The sequence below is a fragment of the Rhinolophus hipposideros genome (assembly GCF_964194185.1).
Source record: "Rhinolophus hipposideros genome assembly, chromosome: 4".
Lineage (NCBI taxonomy): Eukaryota > Metazoa > Chordata > Mammalia > Chiroptera > Rhinolophidae > Rhinolophus > Rhinolophus hipposideros.
The window spans coordinates 80674380-80690392 of NC_138050.1; the positions used below are offsets into that span (position 1 = coordinate 80674380).

Sequence of the window (16013 nt, forward strand, 5' to 3'; positions counted from 1 at the left end):
CTCTGGGCAAAGTCTAGATAATCAGAATAATATGGGGCAAAGGCCTGAGACTTTGCTGTGTAAAATGTAAAAGCCTATTTATTGTGCACAGGAAAATTCTTTGCAAGACACCATGGCTGTAGAAACTTAAACTGTCTGATCCCTGAGACTAATTGTTTGACCCTGGGAGATCTTGTGAGTGTGTATTTTATCCCAAAGGCACCCAGAGGAGATCAAAACACATCAGGAAGAATAAGAAAGGTCATGTTTACTTCCTACTGGACAGAAAACCTCAACATAAACAGCATTTGTCGTGTTGACAGTCATCCCGTATTTTTTTTACTCTAGGTCGATGCCACCATCCCCAGCACTTCCACCACAGCTCAGACTGTGTAAAGTGTAGTCCTGTGTGCATTCTTGTATCTAGAGTCTCTAGTGAGTCCTAAAATGAAACTAACTCCTGTGGATAGGGAGTGGAATATTCTGAAAGTATAGTGGAGACTGGCTCTGTGAAATACTTATCAAAGGGGGTCTCTCCACCAAATGAGAGCAGAATAGCCCTTGAGGTAGAGGAGAAAGGCTGAGAAGCTGCATATACCTGCAAAGAGTTTAATTTTTTTTGCCTTAGATTCCAGAAAGAATTCCATTCGATGTATGAGTTTAAGGAAGTGGTGGACATGGCTGCATTCGAATTCTCTCCTGAAGTGTGGGCCCCTTCAGTAACATTGGATAAGTAGCTTTATGTTAGCGGTGCTTTGAAGAGTAAGTTCATGTCTCACATTAAGCAAAGTGCTACCTGCGAAGGGTCACTGTCTGTCACACATGAGAGACTGAAACAGAAATTGACAATTCAGCAGAACCATACAATTGAACCAGAGCTAGCTAGAGAACTGTGTGTTCTTGAGAATCCTTGGTGATATTAGGGGGAGTTTGAGATGGTCATTCAAAGCAATCTATTTGAAAATGAAAAGGAGGTGTCACTCCAAAGGGTCAAAGATTTAGGATTACTCAGAGACACCTTGGTGTTATCTGCATTTAAGAACTGACTTTATTCTCCTAGTGCTGGAATGGGCCAGGAAGAATGTTATTTGCGCATTACTTCACATTCCAAAGCTTTATTCCTAATCACACCACAGTCAGATTTTCAGTAATTTTTACCTTCTTATAACACAAGATTTTTTTCATAAAATAAATCTAAATTGGTAAAATTCAATAGCCAAGGTTTCCATCATTTTGAATGAAATATTTTACTTGATCACACCTAAAATTACCAATTTAAGTTAAATTAAATTATGCAGTGATGTTTTTCTCATTCTTTTTCTAAATCTTGTGAGTATTACCTTCATAATTCATGTTTCCACCCTAGTCATGCTTTTAAGTTTTAAGAATTACAAGCCCAGGGCTCCTTTAAAAGGGATCAAACTAGAAATAGATGTTTATGGCAGGTATCATGTTGATTTAAGACCACTCTCCTGATTCTGCCTTAGAAATTATAGAAGAATTTTTACCTTAATGGGAATAGTCCTTCCAGAATTTTTTTTTAATCTCCAAATTTCTATCTGTGTAAAAATTCATGAATGGAAAAGCTAAAACACTAACATGGGGGAAATTAACTAATCAACAAATATTTATTGAGCAACAAATGTTTGCTGAGTTTCCAAAGCCCTATGCTAGCTAGCAGAAATACAAAAATACACAAATGCTGCTCCCAGAAAAATCAAACACAAATATATACTCAATAAAATGCTAAGAATATTTTAAGTATAATTCAAATTTTAGAGACACAAGATTATTTTTGCTTTTCTAGTGACTTGTAGAAATTTCATAACATTTTCAAAAGATTTGGAATATAAAATTAATTTTTCATTTCAATTTGTACAAAGAAAAATCTTTACAGTACTAATTTCATGCCAGAAAAAGGTTTTGCCAAAGAGTAAGCCTTAATGACCAGAAAAAAAAGGATACTGAATGCAAAATCGAAAGAGCAGGAGTTATTAATTTTCAGATCTGCTTTTAATTGGTATCTTGAGATATTCAACCTACAAAGTAGGAGAAAATAAAACTCTTCTTATGCAAAACTAAATTTTTCAAAATCAGATATTAGTATCCTCTATGTTTACTATCATATCTGTTAAATAAATCTAATATTAGAAGAGTGGCCATAAATCAACGTGACACCCACTATAAACATCCATTTCTAGTTTGGTCCCTTTGAAAGGAGCCCTGGGCTTATAATTCTTAAAGCTCTTAAAAGTAGTCACATTATGAAAGTAGTAGTCACAGACAATTACAAGATTTAGGAAAAAAAAAAAGAGAAAAAAATTTTTCAAAGCAAAATCCAGCAAGATCTTAATAATAGAGTCCACAAAACAAAACTGAAACTGACTTTGAGTAGCTCGATTGGCATCTCCCATGCCCTTACCACCTGGCATGGGAAAGTGCTTTTCAAACTATAACATGCCTATGCTATCTCAATATCTTCTACCACCAGGCATGTTCTGTCAGTACGAGATCAACAATGATCACAAAATTGATAAGAGACGGCTAAATATTTGTAATATTGTGGCAACTGACAATAAAAGTTCAGGTTAAATATGCCTGGGGATACTGTGCAAAATGGCCTTATTTTTATCTCAACTGCAGTATTTACTTCCTAACCTCCTTCTGACCTCCTCTCTTCCATCTGCATGTGTTCCTGAAGTAAGCCAAATGGAGACATTATGTTTAGTGCCTTCAAAACAACACTATAGAAGCAGTCAAGGAGCTATTCCCTCTGTGCTGCCGACTCCATCCCTGGCACCCAGCCAGCCCACACATACCCAGACATGAGCACTGATCAGTTGCCTCCAGATTTCCAGAGCTCAGAGGTCCATTTTCAGCATAGGAAGTCCAACTGTAAAAAGCGGAAATGTTGGTAGGATGTCAGATGGGCACATGTCTTATTAGGGAGACCACTTCATGGACGGTGTAGAGGCTTGATCACTGCACTGTACACCTGAAGCTGAAGCTGAATAATATTGTATGTCATCTATAATTTTATATATATATATATATATATATATATATATATATATATATATATATATGGTCACGGGATATGGAGTACAGCACAGGGAATAGAGTCAGTGGAACTGTGACAGCTATATACGATGTCAGAGGGGCAATAGATTGGGGGAGGGAGGTTATCACTTTGTGAGGAGTGAACTGTGTAGTTATTACATTGTTTTGTACACCTGAAACTAATTTTAAAAAAAGCGGAAATGTTGTGTATCCTAATTTTCTTCATAGCAGTTGTAATAAAAGTTAAAATAGGTTTATACCATAATCATACATTGAATTTACCTGACCTTGTTTTGTCATGCTAGCACTGTATTGAAATTCATCAAAATTCAAATAGCTATAAACAAAGTACAAATAGAAATAATAAGTTGAATGTTGAAATAATCGTTCAGGGTGATTCAGATTTTGTAAACGTAACTATCAAAAAAAAAAAAACACTCAAACCCAGCATTCTTGGCCCCCAAGAGTAAAAGATTCAGATAAAAATATTTTCCTAATGAACAGTATGCTTCAGTATAGTATTGTTATTGGAAAGACCAAAATTCCAATCATCCTTGCTAAATTGCATGTCTGCTAATGTCAGCTATTCTCAGATTTTTTTGAAGTTAAACCATTTCTGAGTTACTGAAAAAATATGCACAGTTCCCTTGTGCATGAAAGTGAAATGTAATCTATCCATTCCATCTTCTTAAGTTCTTTAGAAAATTAGGTGAATCTGATGATTCATGAAACAAACTTTCAAATTATGCTTATTGCACTCTTGGGGTGATTGTGATAATAACGGATACCATTTTTTCATGCTGGCTTTTACGTACTACACTTACAATTCTCACCAAAATAACCTGCATGAGAGTACTTCTATTTGAGGTGTTCATTTTTTGCCAAAGACCACTCAGAATCAGAGTGAAGAATCAAACCATGTCTAAAACCAAAGTCTGAGATCTGGTCAGGAACCAAAGACATTTAGCTAATTCTTAGAGGTCCTAATGTTTTTGTTTGTTGTTGTTGTTGTTGTTTTGTGTTTCTTTGTTTTTGTTTTTCTGTAGAACCACTATAGTTTATGCTATATTTCATGCATTATATTTTTTGGTTTTCAATTTCTTTTTCAGTTACACTTGACATTCAATATTATTTTATACTATTTTCAGGTGTACAGCATAGGGTTAGACATTTATATAATTTATGCAGTAATCCCGATTACTCTAGTACCCACCTGGCACAATAATGTTGCAACATTATTATTGACTACATTCTCTCTGCTGTACTTTACATCCCCTGACTATTTTGTAACTACCAATTAGTATTTCTTAATCCGTTCACCTTGTTAACCCGGCTCCTCAATTCCCCACCCCTCTGACAACCATCAGTTTGTTCTATGTATCTATTTGTTTATTTATTTATCTATGTATTGTTTGTTTATTTTGTTTCCACATATAAGTGAAATCATATGGTATTTGTCTTTCTCAACGGCTTTTTTCACTTAGTATAATACTGTCTAGGTCCATCCATGTTGTCACAAATGGTAAGATTTCATTCTCTTTTATGGCTGAGTAATACTCCATTGTACATATGTACCACATCTTCTTTATACAAGCGTCTACTTAAGGGCACTTGGGTTGCTCCATATCTTGGCTATTGTAAATAGTGCAACAATGAACACAGGGGGGCATATGTGTTTTTGAATTAGTGTTTTGGATTTCTTCAGATAAATACCCAGAAATGAAATTGCTGGGTCATAAGGTAATTCTATTTTTAATTTTTTGAGGAACCTCCATATTGTTTTCTACAGTGGCTGCACCAATTTGCAATCCCACCAACAATGTATGAAGGTTCCCTTTTCTCCCTATCCTCACCAACGCTTGTCAGTTTATTAATGATAGTCATTCTGACAGGTGTGAGGTGATATCTCAAGGTGGTTTTAATTTGTATTTTTCTGATGATTACTGATGTTGAACATCTTTTCAATATGTTTATTGACCATGTCTATGTCCTCTTTGCAGAAATGTCTATTCAGGTCCTCTGCCCATTTTTTAACTGGATTGTTTTTTTTGTGTGTGTTGAGTTGCATGAGTTCTTTGTAAATTTTGGATATTAACCTCTTATCAGATGCATCATTGGCAAATATCTTCTCCCATTCAGTAAGCTGTCTTTTCATTTTGTTGGTTTCCTTTGTTGTGCGAAAACGTTTTAGTTTGATGTAGTCCCAAATGTTTCCTTTTTCTTTTGTTTCCCTTACCCAAGGAGATGTATCATGAAAATATATTACTAAGAGCAATGTCAGAGATTTTACTGCCTATGTTTTCTTCTAGGATTTTATGGCTTTGGGTCTTACATTTAAGTCTTTAATCCATTTTGAGTTTATTCTTATATATGGTATAAGGTGGTCCAGTTTCATTTTTTTGCATGTATTTGTGCAGTTTTCCCAACACCACTTATTGTTTTTACTCCGCTGTATATTCTTGGCTCCTTTGCATAGATTACATGACCATATATGTGTGGGTTTATTTCTGGGCTCTCTATTCTGTTCCATTGATTTATGTGTCTATTTTTATGCCAGTACCATGCTGTTTTGATTACTATAACCTTGTAGTATAGTTTGTTATTAGGTAGAGTAATACCTCCAACTTTGTTTTTCTTTCTCAAGATTGTTGTGGTTATTTAGGGTCTTTTGTGGTCCCATATAAATTTTAGGATTATTTGTTCTAGTTCTGTGAAAAACGCCATTGGTATTTTGATAGGGATTGCATTAAATCTATAGATTGCTTTGGGTAGTATGGACAGTTGAACAATGTTAATTCTTCCTATCTATGAACACGATATGTGCTTCCATTTATTTGTATCTTCTTTAATTTCTTTCTTCAGTGTCTTATAGTTTTCCAAGTACAGCTTTTTTCCTCCTTGGTTAAATTTATATAGATAGATAGATAGATAGATGCAGTTGTTAATGAGATTTTCTCAATTTCTCTTTCTGATAGGTCATTATTGGTGTATTAAATAACTCAAATATTTAAAAAATTTGTTTTAATCTCTAATACCTACAGATCAAGAAATATAACCCCTATAAAAGTTCTCTGGGTTCCTCAATTTTTAAGAATGTTAAGGGGCTCCTGAAACCAAAAAGTATGAGAACTGAACTCCATTTCAAAACCAGGTTGGTTGCTCAACAAATTCCTAATACTACCTAGCTATCAACTATAGAATTAATATCAGAGAGATATGAATAAACTGGCCTAAACATTTCTCTCTGCTTTGCTTTATTAATTTAGCTAAAAACATGACTTTCTCCAGGCATTCCATGCATAGTTAGGAAACAATTGATGGCTACTAGCCCTGAAAAACTAGAAGTCTTCACTGGAATACTTGTAGCAACTAAGGTACATAATCTTGTCTTCTGTAAATGGAAAAGAGCAAGGTAACACAGGAGAACAGTTGGCTGTAAACATTCTTTCTGTGTTTATTTTGTCCATAAGCCATATTTTCTGAAGTTCTTAAAATCACTACAATTGTGATCTTATCTTGAATACTTCATATGTACCTGATTATTAAGCCATACCAGAAAATGGCTATAAGAGCAACCACTTTATCACATTAAAGAAATATTTTAGGCATTTTGTTTATAAAACAAATCAATTTATCAAAAGAATGTATCTTTTAAATTATACCCAGACCAGGAAATATCATGCTTTGGTCTCAATGGTAAAACATATGAAAAATGTTATATCCCCACTAACTGGGTATACTATTACCAAATGTGTACACTGATCTATAGTGGTGGTAGAGGATGGGAGGAATTTCTGGCTTCAAATACTTAGTATTCAGGGCAGAATGAAGAAAAATCACTTCCTACTGCTTAGCCCTAAAGGAAAATTCAAATGCAATCTTTTGTGATCTTCTACCACATGTAGAAGAGGCTCAGTAGCCAATGCAATTTCTCAGCAGACAGGTTTTACAACATTTTTTACGAATAGTCTAATTTACAACCTTTGCATGTGCTTCAAGTCTTTCATGTTTATGATACAAATAAACCCTCAAGCAATTTTTCATCTTGTTGTCACAGAACTTGTGCAGGACACAGATATCTGACCCTTTAGCTCTTAAAGGATGCAGTATTGGACATAACTTATTAAATACCAACTATGTTTACATGTTGATAAAGGGCACAGTTTTGAATCAACTAAAATGTATCATTCATATCATTTGGGATTTATTTGTGACCACATGGATTTTTATTTTAAATAATTCAATTTATACTCATGTCTTTCTTATATATTTAAAAACCTTTATTATATAATTTTAAGCATTTAAAATTATTTTAAAGAATCCATTTTGCAAAATAGCTTTCAATATAGGCAAAGCAAATTAAATGCCTCTCAACCAAGGATTCCCAACCACCTTATCAATTAGACAATAAGGTAATGCTCATGATATGTAGTCTTTATTATTTACATAACTTCCCACATAATATCTAAGTTACGTGGAATATTGTGGAAATATCATACTGGGGACTCTCACCTATCAAGTAGATGTAAGCAACAGACAGGTTCACTGTCCTAAACCAAGAAGTCAAGAGAAAGATTTAGAATAACTTTTATTCAAAAGCAGAACAAGTACAAGAAACTAAGGTATGGTGGAGTGGTGTGATCAACTGACACCATCAACACCAAAAGAATATATCTCCTCCACGACACTGAATCTTCTACGTCACAATAGTTTATGCACTTAAGAGGTCAAATTTTTGAAATCAAAAGAAGGATAAGACATAAAACTTAATTTCTGCCATCTGAAAACTCAGTATATTCTATACTTGATCTTGGCAGTAATTTTTTTGAGAGCACAAGGAACTTCATTTTAATATCTTACCACGGAATCTTACAAGCTAAAAACATTAACTATTAAACTTTATATATGTGTGTATAAAGCCATCTAAATTATCTCTAAAAACCATTTACAATTACACACTTTTCAAAGTAGATTTACTTCAATTTCAGTCAAGGATTTAAATACTACACAGAAAATTTAGACCAAATTTATTTGCCTTTTCAAAGTATGAAAGTGTGCGAGCATGTGTGTGTACAAATATATAGATGCACATATGTACATATACCAGGGATGCCAAAAATGTACACATTTTAAGAGATGTTATCTATGTGTTACTTTTCGAAGTTGAAATGAATTACGGTATTAATGTGTAGTATGACGTTTACTCAAAAGATGGTGTTAATCAAATGTATGCTAGCGTCGTTCATTGTATTACAATTTTAATAGCTTTTTTCCTTTCTTAAAATGTGCATACATTTTTTGGCACCCTCTGTATATGTATACATACATACACATATGTTAGTTCCCAGGTAAAGCATATATTTTGTACAAATGTACATATACATGTGTATGTGTGTGTGTGTGTGTGTGTGTGTGTGTGTGCTTTCCCTAAAGGAAACAAATTTCTATGAAAAGTTTAAAAAGTGATGAAAATACACCATTTTGCAATTTTCTTACAAGCACCAATATAGAATCTTAAACTTATAGATGCTTGTTTTGAAACCTATATTATTAGCAAACATTAATAGTTGAAAATCTCTCTTAAATTATATTGCTCTCATTAAATGAAATAAGCAGGTTGTATGTTATATACAGCTCAATTATAAAGCTTACTTAACAAACCCTGTACACAAATAAATCAGATTTCTTTGTTTAAACAATTTTTATACAGAATTAAGATGGTTTTCACTTAAGACACATTAAAGTTTGATTCACCATATAATACACATAACATGTTTTAACGACAAATGAACACAGAAAATATTAGAGGTTAAATATTATGGAGTTCATCCATGCTCCTCTGTTTCAATAATTTAAAGCAAACTACTACATCTGGTGAAAGGTGATGATCAGTTAACTTCCAAAATCCACCACGCAAAAACATTTCAAGTTTCAGTTTTCATTTTAGTTCCATTCACCTTGAAGATATTATGGACATTAACAGAAATATCAAAAATGACACACAACTTGATCATCCTTAGTGTCTTTCTATAAGTTTCCATACAAAATTAACCATTAATCTCTTTTACAAGTGCTAAGCTTTATGAAAGTGACTAAACAAAGTATTATAGGAAATAAAGCTGAAGAAGGAGTAAAATTCTAGACATAACCTAAGAAGGAAGAAAATTTTCAAGTTTTATATTCCACAAGGAAGTATCACCTACAGCGTGTGCAAAAGAATGCTAGTTCTACATGTTGTTCCACAAAATTTTTAGAAATTATATTCATAATGCATACAACAATTTTGTAAAAGCTTTGAGTTCTGTAATTGCCCTCACCCAATATATCTGTATTTTTAAAAGTTAACTTTAATCCAATGTTTTAAAAAAGTGCTTAACTTCAAATCCTTCTTGCCCATTGACAGTCAGCCAGGTTAGTATTCTTCATTTTAAACTCTGAGAAACTATGTAAATTCTTAGTGAGATGTCATTAAGAACCTATTAAGAAATTATATAGTAAGAGAAACCTAGCAAGGTACAAAACTGCTTAGAGATATTTAAAATACTTAAGATAATATACAAGAGCTCCCCACTCCCAGTGTGCTGCCTCAAGCGGCCGCCGTGTCTAAGTCTCCATCTTGCTAATACTGTTCGTTCCACCCTAGTGATTCCCTGAGACCCTGCCCCACCCTATTTGCAGGCTCACCCAAGCCGCATCCAATGGCTTTCCCATACAAATGGCTAGTCTTGGTTCATGCTGTGGACTTTCCTAAAATCTCTCAAACGTTCACAAACCACAAACAAGTAGCACCTGGCCTCATCATGCCCAGTACCTCTTGCTAAGCAGCCCCAAGCCCAGCACTATCAGCAGTCAGCCTCAGTTTGCAACTTAGCTTCTTCCAGGCACCTCCATGCACAGCAGAAGAGACAACCATCTGCAGAGCACTTTGTTGCAGGGAACAGGCACAGCTGACCTTGGCCTGCAACAGAGCCCTTCCCAAGAGGCCCTAGAACCAACACACCCAGAGGCCAGATTCAGACTACACCAGAGCACCACTCAACCACTTCCACAAAAAGACACACCCAAAAGGCAGACTGAGCAGGCACCAAAGCCCTACTATAGCAAATCTTGTTCTGCAGGGTCAGCCCTTGCATAATAGTTCCTCCGTTGTAGTTATAGCCAGTCCTCACAGTCAATCAGCCTGAGGGTCAATCCCTCCAACTGATACACAAACAGCAACCAAGGCTCAACTACAATAGAAAGGCACACAGAACCCACACAAGAGACACACCTGGAGCAGCTTGCTCAGGTGACCAGGGAAACTGTGCCACAGGACCCCAGAAGACATCTACTACAGAAGGCCACTATACCAAGACTGGGAGATGCAGCATTTCTACCTAATACATAGAAGCAAACACAGGAAGGTAGCCAAATTAGGGAGACAAAAAACATGTCCTAAATGAAAGAACAGAACAAAGCTCCAGGAAAAGAACTAAATAAAATGGAGACAGACAATCTACCAGACACAGAGTTCCAAACACTGGTTATAAGGATGCTCAATGAGCTCAGGGAAAACTTCAACAAAGAGATAGAAAACATAAAAATGCAGATAGAAAACATAAAGATAACCAGTCAGAAATGAAGAATGCAGTAACTGAAATGAAGAATATGTCAGAGGGAATCAACAGTAGATTAGATAAAGCAGAAGGGCAAATCAGCATTCTGGAAGAAGGGGTAGCAGAAAACACCAAATCAGAACAGCAAAAAGTAAAAAATAATTTTAAAGATGAGGATAGTTTAAGGGCCTCTGGGACAACATCAAGAGTACCAACATTCAAATCATGGGGTACCAGAAGGAGAAAAGACAGAGCAAGGAATTGAAAGCCTATTTGAAGAAATAATGACTGAAACTTTCCTAACCTGGTGAAGGAAATAGACATATAAGCCCAGGATGTGCAGAGTCCCAAACAAGATGAACCCAAAGAGGCCCACATGAAGACACATTATAATTAAAATGTCAGAGGTTAAAGACAGAATCTTAAAAGCAGCAAGAGAATTACCGACAAGGGAGCTCCCGTAAAATTGTCAGCTGATTACTCAACAGAAACTTTGCAAGTCAGAAGGGACTGGCAGCAAATATTCAAAGTGATAAAAAGCATGGACCTACAACCAAGATTACTCTACCCAGCAAAGCTATCATTTAGAATCGAACAATAGATAAAGAGCTTCCTAGACAAGGAATAGCTAAAGGAGTTCATCACTACCAAATCAGTATTACAAGGAATGTTAAAGGAACTTCTTTAAAAAGAAGAAACAAAAAAAGACTTAAAAAATATAAACAATAAAATGGCAATAACCACGTACCTATCAAAAATTACTTCAAATGTAAATGGATTAAATGTTCCAAAAAACATAGGGTGGCTGAATGGATAAGAAAAAAAATCCTTTACATATGTTGCCTACAAGAGACTCACTTCAAATCAAAAGGCACACACAGTCTGAAAGTAAAGGGATGGGAAAAAATATTTCATGAAAATTGAAATGAAAACAAAAAGTTGGCGTAGCAATACCTATACCAGACAAAATAGACTTTAAATCACAGGCTATAACAAGAGCCAAAGAAGGAATCAGTAATCCCACTTCAGGGTATTTATCAGAAGAAACCCAAAATGCTACTTCGAGGGGACATGTGTATCCACATGTTCATTACAGCATTGCTTACAATGGCCAAAATATGGAGGCAGCCTGAGTCTCTGTCAATGGATGAATGGATAAAAAGAAGGTACATATATACAAGGGAGTATTACTCAGTCATAAAAAAGAATGAAATCCTGCCATCTGCAACAACATGGATGGATCTAGAGGGTATTGTGCTGAGTGAGACAGAGAAAGACAAATGTCGTATGATTTCCCTTATACGGGGACTCTAGAGAACAGGAAAAATGAACAATCAAAACAGAAACAAGGTCATAGATACAGAGAACATTTTGACGGTTGCGATTTGGGGGGGGGAGGATTAAGAAGTACACATTGGTAGTTACAAAATAGTCATAGGATGTAGAGTATAGCATGGAGAATATAGTCCGTAGTAGTAACTATGTATGGCATCAGATGGGTACTGGATTTATCAGGGTGATCACTTTATAAGTTATATAAATGTCTAATCACAGTGTTGTACACCTGAAACTAATATAATATTGTATGTCAACTGTAATTTAAAATATATATATATATATATATATGTATATGATAGATGTGAGTACAAAATGCATACACTGTAACAAAATAATAAAAAAACACTAGGTTTTGTTAATTGGTATGACAAAAGCATCAGCTACATACACTTATAGAATTGTTTCAGGTTATTTCTTCATCCCTGTTGACATCACTTCATTCAAGCCCTCTTCACCATAGAAACGTGTTCAATTTAAATACCTTCCTAAGTGACCTTCCTTATTATAGTGTTTCTTCCAATCCAGTGCTTCCCAAATTTAATATGCATATGAATCGCCCAGGGATCTTATTGAAAATGCAGGTTCTGATTTAGTAGGTCTGCCTCAGGAATCTACATTAACTCAGTGAATCCTGTAAAACGTTTACACTCAATTTTATCAGAACTTCATTCTGGACCAATCTTGTATTTCTCCTAAAGGCTATACTCTTTCCAACCCAACTCAGCTCTGCATTTTTTTTGGGGGGGATGGGAGTGGAGGTAAAATGTATACACACCGAAATAGACTTTAAATGAAAAATTCAATGAATTTTGATAAACGTATACACCTGTGTAACCAAACTCTCACAAAAAGATACAGGACATTCCCATCATACCAACCCTGTTTGACTGAGTTTTATAAATACCCTTCCACCTTTCCACTGCCTTCTACATATCGACTCAGCTGAAGCCCTTCCTTCTTCAAAATTCACTCACATACCTCCATCTAAATTACTACAATACTTTCTGTTTATCCATGGGCATATGTTCCGAGACTCCAGTGGATGCCTGAAACTGTGTATAGCACCAAACCCTACATATACTGTTTTTTCCCCTATACATGCATATTTTTTCACTTACAGGAAATACTTTATGGCTTCTCTGGTATATCCAAATTGCCAGCATCACTGCTCTTGTGCTTTGAACATGAGCACTGCATTACCACAACTGTCAATCTGATAACTGAGCTGGCTACCAAGCGACTAACAGGCCGAGTAAATATAGGGTGGATGCATGGGATAAAGGGATGGGTCACGTCCCGGGCAGGATGGAGTGGGGCAGTGGGAGATTTTCATGCTACTTAGAATAGCACACAATTTAAAACTTACGAATTACTTCTGGAATTTTCCATTTAATATTTTCAGATTGCATTTGACCGTGGATAACTAAAGCCGCAGAAAGTAAAATCCCAGATAAGGGGGATCTACTGTACTTTTAAGACTGAGCCATCACCATCTCTCACTGAACAAACCAACTGGGCTCCTCACAAGTCTCTCTACCTCTCTTCTTACTCCTCTCCCCAATATATTATCCACAGAGTAGTCAGAGTGATCTAAAATTATAAATCAAATCAGGTCACTCTTGCTTAAAACCCTCCAACGGTTTATCATCACACCTGTAATAAATCCAAATGCCTTTTCTTGTATTCCTGTATCCCCTCCTAAGCCCCTCCTTCCCTGACCTCACCTCTTGCTACTTTCTCCGCTACTTTCTATGCTCCGGTCATATGAACCTTCTTTCTGGTCCCACAACACATTGAGATTTTCCCACTTTAGGGACGCTGAATTAATTATTGCCTCTATTCTTCCCTACCAAATTTCTATTACTGGCTACTTTTTGCTATTCAGAGCTAAAATTCAAAATTACATCCTCATAGAAACCTTCCCTGACCACAAAATCTGAAGTATACACTCAGTCACTCTCTAACACAAATCCGACTTTAATTTTCTGCATAGCATGTCATTGGTATGTATCCTATTCATGTGTTTGTCTCCTCTCACAAGAACATAAGCTCTATGACTAGAGAACTTGTTGATAGTGTTCACTGCTGTAACTCCAGCACTTAAACAGTGTCCAGCTCATTATAAGTGGATGCTCAACAAACATTCGCTAAATAAATAAACATATGATATACCGTATTTTGCTGTGTATAATGTGCTCCCATGTATGAGGCGCACCCATGTTTCTGGGGGAAAAAAATCTTTCAATTTTTTAATTCAAATTTTTATTTGTTTACATCATATACTTGTTTTTTGTATTATAAAGGAATTTTAGTATTTATTTTTTAACATATTATAGTACAAGAAATTTTACGTTAATAATTACAAAACACAAGAACAGATACAAGGTATTACAAGAAATTTTATGTACCAGTAACAAATTTATGATATTTACACATCATTGAAGGCCAAGAACTCTTGGCCATTGCAAATTTGTCTTAAGTTCAATAAAACCAATTATCATATTCCAGGGTATTATTTTGCATATGGATATCACTATTGGTTTCTAGAGTTACACTTTTAACTCATAAGCATAAATGAAATAATTTAAAACATTTATATAGATACAGAATTAGTACTACCCATGTATAATGAGCATCCTCATTATACACAGCAAAATACGGTAATATATATTCATACTAGGCAGATGGAAATTATGTCTGTGTTATCTAAGACGAATCATCTTATAAAATTTAAAAGAATAAGAAAGCTATTGCTAGTCATTAAACAAGGTAAATCCTTGGGAAGAAAATAACGGCAGCTTTGATGCAAAAAATAATATGAAACACAGGTTAAGTCAAAGTTTAATTCACATAAAGTTTAATCAGTCAAGTTAATGAAAATATCAAAATTTTTGAGTTAGTGTATGACAGCAAAAATTTAATTTATGTTGTAAGTAATACAGTATTTGGTGTTTCCATTACTGACAAGCTATGCTGCAGAAAGAGCAATTGCATTGAATCTTAATTCATCAGGGTCACGTTCCATAAACTTCTTGCAAACTTCTATGGCATCCTATAGGAAAAATAAAATGTATAATTTTTCAGTTTATAAACAAGTGTTTTACTTACAAATGATAAGTACATGTTCCACATTTTCCTAATTCATACTAATATTACATGCAGACTTCTGTTTCCAAATGAAAAATAACTTAAAGCACACCAGAAGAAGGCAGAGTTTGTGGGCTAATCTGCTTAGTATAAGTAACAACAGTTCAAATACAGTGTTCTTTCTTAAGAAACTTTTAACCTGACACTTACTTATTTCATTGATTCTAAGCCACACAATTTGTTCATAAATATAAAAATCTCTAAAATCAGGATCAAGACACAAATGATGGTACCTCGGATTCAGTGAAACATGGAACATGATGAGCAACTCTTTCAGTACTATTGTTGTCTTTTTCCCATTTGACATTTGTTCACACAAAGCTCTGAAAACGTCTTTGCTGTAGGTTTTTAACACTAGTTCAAATTTTTCTTTTTGGGTTTTCTCAAGAGAGCAAGGAAAAGGAAGCATCCTAACACAGATAAAATGTTATACAAGTGACCTTCAGAGATGTTTTAAAGACAACAAGCACATTAGTAACACTTAAACTGGGCCAACAAGTTTTACTGTTACCTCTAATAACGTTTCATCACTAGTTTCACCATGGTTAATTGGAAATGGTTTCCGTCCATCTGTAAAAAATAGGCCAACAGTTGACTGTTTAGCTCTTTGTACAAGATAATGTATTTTCAACTTCCACTTTCCCCTTCTCACAGTGAGGCAAAAGTTAAAAGGTATTTAAAATAATATATCCGAAAACAAATATTTTAAATGTGCTACCTATAATGTTTTTTTAACATTAAAAGCTATTAGAACCTTGCTATCATGTTTAAAAGCCTAAATTATGTTCATAATCAGAATTTATTAGAAATACATATTGGCTTTACTTTCCTAAACAGAATATGCAAAATTAGTCAGTCAGTTTTTTGAAAAGTCACGGTCCCGTTTTTACCCTC

At 34.8% G+C, this 16013-nt stretch overlaps 1 protein-coding gene across 2 annotated transcripts in view; it reads right to left on the reverse strand.

Moving 5' to 3' along the window:
* Window positions 1-14195: 14195 nt before the first annotated feature.
* The window catches only part of UCHL3 (ubiquitin C-terminal hydrolase L3), a 47135-nt gene continuing 45317 nt past the window's right edge, over window positions 14196-16013 (reverse strand). The window contains exons 8-9 of one of the 2 annotated variants that reach the window (XM_081046105.1): window positions 15631-15689; window positions 14196-15024 (exon numbers count right to left, since the gene is read on the reverse strand). In XM_081046105.1, coding sequence (XP_080902231.1) covers window positions 14941-15024; window positions 15631-15689 — 143 coding nt within the window. In that variant the 3' untranslated portion in view covers window positions 14196-14940. The remainder of the gene's footprint in view (window positions 15025-15630; window positions 15690-16013) is intronic. The other variant, XM_081046106.1, reaches the window with a different exon arrangement.